Source organism: Helobdella robusta (genome assembly GCF_000326865.2).
Source record: "Helobdella robusta unplaced genomic scaffold HELROscaffold_26, whole genome shotgun sequence".
In the NCBI taxonomy this organism is placed as follows: Eukaryota; Metazoa; Annelida; class Clitellata; order Rhynchobdellida; family Glossiphoniidae; genus Helobdella; species Helobdella robusta.
Window position 1 is genome coordinate 1,163,743 of NW_008704349.1, and position 4,038 is coordinate 1,167,780.

The 4,038-nt window shown below is 34.0% G+C and overlaps 2 protein-coding genes across 2 annotated transcripts; one reads left to right on the forward strand and one right to left on the reverse strand.

The window, feature by feature from the left end:
- Positions 1 to 691: 691 nt before the first annotated feature.
- On the forward strand, positions 692 to 1,423 carry HELRODRAFT_173365 (hypothetical protein; the record flags this gene model as incomplete). Its single annotated transcript, XM_009019976.1, has 2 exons — positions 692 to 869; positions 1,203 to 1,423. 2 exons carry the CDS (start codon positions 692 to 694, stop codon positions 1,421 to 1,423), a joined length of 399 nt encoding a protein of 132 aa, XP_009018224.1.
- Positions 1,424 to 2,592: 1,169 nt separating this feature from the next.
- On the reverse strand, positions 2,593 to 3,724 carry HELRODRAFT_79991 (hypothetical protein; the record flags this gene model as incomplete). The annotated part of the gene is made up of 4 exons (XM_009019977.1): positions 2,593 to 2,759; positions 2,870 to 3,031; positions 3,398 to 3,499; positions 3,616 to 3,724. Coding segments are annotated over 4 exons (540 nt in total), but the record flags the coding sequence as incomplete, so codon positions are not given.
- Between the last annotated feature and the right edge of the window lie 314 nt (positions 3,725 to 4,038).

Genomic DNA, 4,038 nt, shown 5'->3' on the forward strand with positions numbered 1-4,038 from the left:
ATGAATTAACAAATGAATTAACAAACGAATGAATAAACGAATAAATAAATGAATGAATAAGCAACAAATAAGAGCTCACAAATGTCTAAGTGAGGGACCAATGGATCGAGACCAATGGATCGCTGGCTAATTGTATTGAGTAAAATGCGCCTTTTGTAAAATAAATTTTTGTGTGTGTGTGCGTGTATGTGTGTGTGTGTTTGTGTGCGTGTGTCTGTGTAGGTTTGAACGTATTTTCTGAGGCATGACGACGTGAAAATGAATAACAAGTAGACAAGAGGCAGATTATAGATACATTGAGTGAATAACTCACTCTGACGTCATCATCGTCGTCGTCATCATCGTCGTTATAATCAATACAATATTTATCATCATCATCATCGTCGTCGTCATCATCATCAGAAGCTCAGCGCCTGACAGAACATTTTCATCATTAACATACGAGGCATTGTTGAGTTAACTTGTGGAATAAGTAACATATTGAAAATAATTTGTCTCAATTTTCCTCTGAAATTTGTTTCGGGGAAATCAGTCAGGAGTTAGTATATTGCGTTTATCATGTCCGGTCGCTTGATTAAGTAAACTATTTGATTGATTTGTTGCTAGGTTGATTGATTAATTGATTGTTAGTTTGATTCGTAATTCAATCAACAAACAATTAAAACAGAAAATAAAACAAAGTAGTACAAAAATGGCCGGCCAAAAAGTGACCAACCTAATTTGCTTAGTGGCTATCGCACTGACCACAACCGTCAAACTGACCAGTGCTGTCACTTGTTACAATTGCAACTTTTGTAATGTTGTGGACAACAAAACGGAAACCACTAATTGTTCAACTTCTTGTAAGACATACAGTGTCGCCGTATTTGGTAAGTGAAACTTAAAAAAAAAATTTAAATACCAAGATTTTCAGTTTCAGATTTTAAAATTGGTTTTATGTTTTGGTTCTGACTCTTTTTGATGGCTATTCAGTTCTTTTGGGCTGTTTTTAATAATGCCCCGACTGAAAAATTAAAGAAATCAACCGAATATGTCGTTTAATTACCTTGTAATCATGACTGCACACACCACACCACACATTTGTACAGTTTCACACATACACGTACATTCACAAATTAACACGTACACACATACAGCAGACAAACACACGTACACAACCGACAAACTCCCACACACACACACACACACACACACACACACAGACAGAAACATAACATGGAGAGGATGCAGTGATAATGTCTACAACGAATCTGCCCCTTGCGATATGAAATTTATTTTTGCCAACTATGAAAACGTCCAGAGATGCCTCTGTAACACAAATCTCTGCAACAGTATGTTCTACTCAGCTGGCCCTGCTATCAAGTTTTCATTCATTCTTGCAGTTTTTGGCCTACTCGGTGCATTCGTCTTGAAAGTTGTTTAACAATTTTTGTTGGGTTCAGATGGGAGGAGAGAGATTGTTTTGAAAAATTTTATTATTTTGGAAAAATAGATCTTTTTCTGTTTGAGTTTGTCTTGAAATTGATTAACTTTTTTTTGATTTGAAGTTTAAAACGTTGAAATATTCTTCACAGGACGTTCCCTAATGTATGTGATGATCTTTTTTCATATTGGAAATATCATGGGGATTGTTAAATTATTTAAATTTTCAATGTATTCTTCTACTCATTTATTCGTGTTTTATTCATCCATTCCAATATTTCTTCACCCATTCATTCATTCATTCATTCGTTTATTCATTCATTAATTCATTCGTTCATTCATTCATTTATTCATTCATTCATTCATTCATTCATTCATTCATTCATTCATTCATTCATTCATTCATTCATTCATTCATTCATTCATTCATTCATTCATTCATTCATTCATTCATTCATTCATTCATTCATTCATTCATTCATTCGTTCGTTCGTTCGTTCGTTCATTCATTTATTCACTCTTCTAAATATTTCTCATCATTGTCATTACCATCATCAAATCTGGCTTCATTGAATTAAAAAAAACTCATTTACATAATTTTCTTTCATGCTTCTAAACAATAGAACGGTGATTAACTATTAATTTCACACACGACACGCACACACACACACACAACACACACACACATACACACACAACACACACACACATACATACGTAACGTAAATAAAAATAGACATACATTCATACACAGAAAGCCATCGTTTTTTTTCGTGCCATATAATATGAAAGCTTTTTGTTTTAAATACAACAGTGTTAATCTTTTTTGTCTTGTATTTCAATCCTCTTCAAAACTAGAAAAGGAGAAAAAAAGAGATGAAAATGAAAAGAGAGAGAGAGAGAGAGAGAGAGAGAGAAAGGAGAGAGAGTAAATGTTAAAAACTTGTTATATATTGTTTTTTATATAGATTTTTAAGAGATTTTTTGGCGACTCATTTTTATATTCTTAAAAAATTAATTAATGCAAACAGATTTTATTCAAATTACTCAAAATTTTTAAATAATCAATGAACTATATTCTCTATCATTTAAAATGTTTCTTTAAAATTTTAATCGTTCTATTCATTATTAAAAGCACCATGAGATCCACTTCTCAGTGGTTCCACCAATTCAGTTTGGGTAGAGACTTGTGATCCCATCAATGTCATCCTGCTGAAGTTCGATGTTTTCTTTGTAGCCTTTATAGTACGGAAACATTACTGATGAGGTCACATTGGAATGATTCAGACCAAGAGCGTGACCAAATTCGTGAATAGCTACCCAGGCCAGCTGCTTTCCTGAACAAATTTTGTGGGTTGTTGGTGTTTTTTTTAGCGGATTTTAGCATAAAAATGTATGAAAATGTTTTTGGAAAATTTAAATAAAAATGTTATTCTAATGAGCAGACCTTCTTTGCGGTTATTACTCCAGAGTTCGTCATCGTCAAAGTGCACGACACCTGTTGTTGGGAAAAATCCGTGTCCCAAAACCCCACCTTTTCCGTCAAAACGATATTTGTCCGAGTGGTTGCCTGCCTCGAATGAAATTTTTATCGTTGCTTTTTCTTCGGCTCCCGCTAGTGGGAATGAAAGTTTCGGGGCAGCATCCGACCAAATCTAGGCGATGTTGTACGGTTGTTTGTTAGCCACATGAATTCAACTTTAATTCATCATTTTGATAACTCGTCAATTAAAATCATCAAACCAAAGTCTTTTCTTCATTGAATTGAATTAATAAAATGAATAACTTACTTTCCAGCTCTCCGCGATGATTCTATCGACATCCTGGTGACTCAAGTCGGAAACCTTGCTCGGGTAGTTTAAAACTTTGTAGCTCAACTTAAATTTTTTCCATTTAGCTTAGATGAGAAATAAATTTTTAAGATGTAGTCGTAGTTGCATTAATTGAGTTGGAAAGTTTGAAAAATGTGGCTAACAAACTGTTTCGAATCGTTTGCTTTTCTGATCGCCTGCCTCCATATCTGGTAAGGAGCATCTCGACACCTTCATCAACTCCAAAGTCGCGTCGTCAAGAGCGCCTAGAATATTTAATAAAAAATTGAAAATAATTCTAAGAATTTAGCATTAAAAAATTATTCAATTGTTTATTTTAGATAATAATCATGAAAAAATGTGTAGAGTGCAGTCGTTTGACCTGTTTGCTTCAGTCCAGCGAATCGTTGCAGTGTTTTGACTGCATCCTCCAAACTTACCTCATCATTCTCAAGCCCCTCTTTCAAGTAGCCGAAACTCTTTAAATAATTCTAATGCAAAATAATTTATCATTCGATAGTGTAACAAACATTTTCATTTGATTTATATTGAAGTATTCAACAAAACGCCTTCTTTTAAATATCAAGTTACGAACCGCTTGTAGTAAACTCTCCTCCAACTTTTTTAATTATACAAAAAATTAAACACGAAAATAATTTCTAATCTGACCTTAGATTTTTCATAGACATTCATCGGACTTGGTGTGGTGGTACCAGAGATATGGGCAGGAGAGGGGTGCTGGGTACTTCCAAAATTATTGATGGAATTTGCACTGGTAGACTGAATCATTTGAACAGAATTTGCC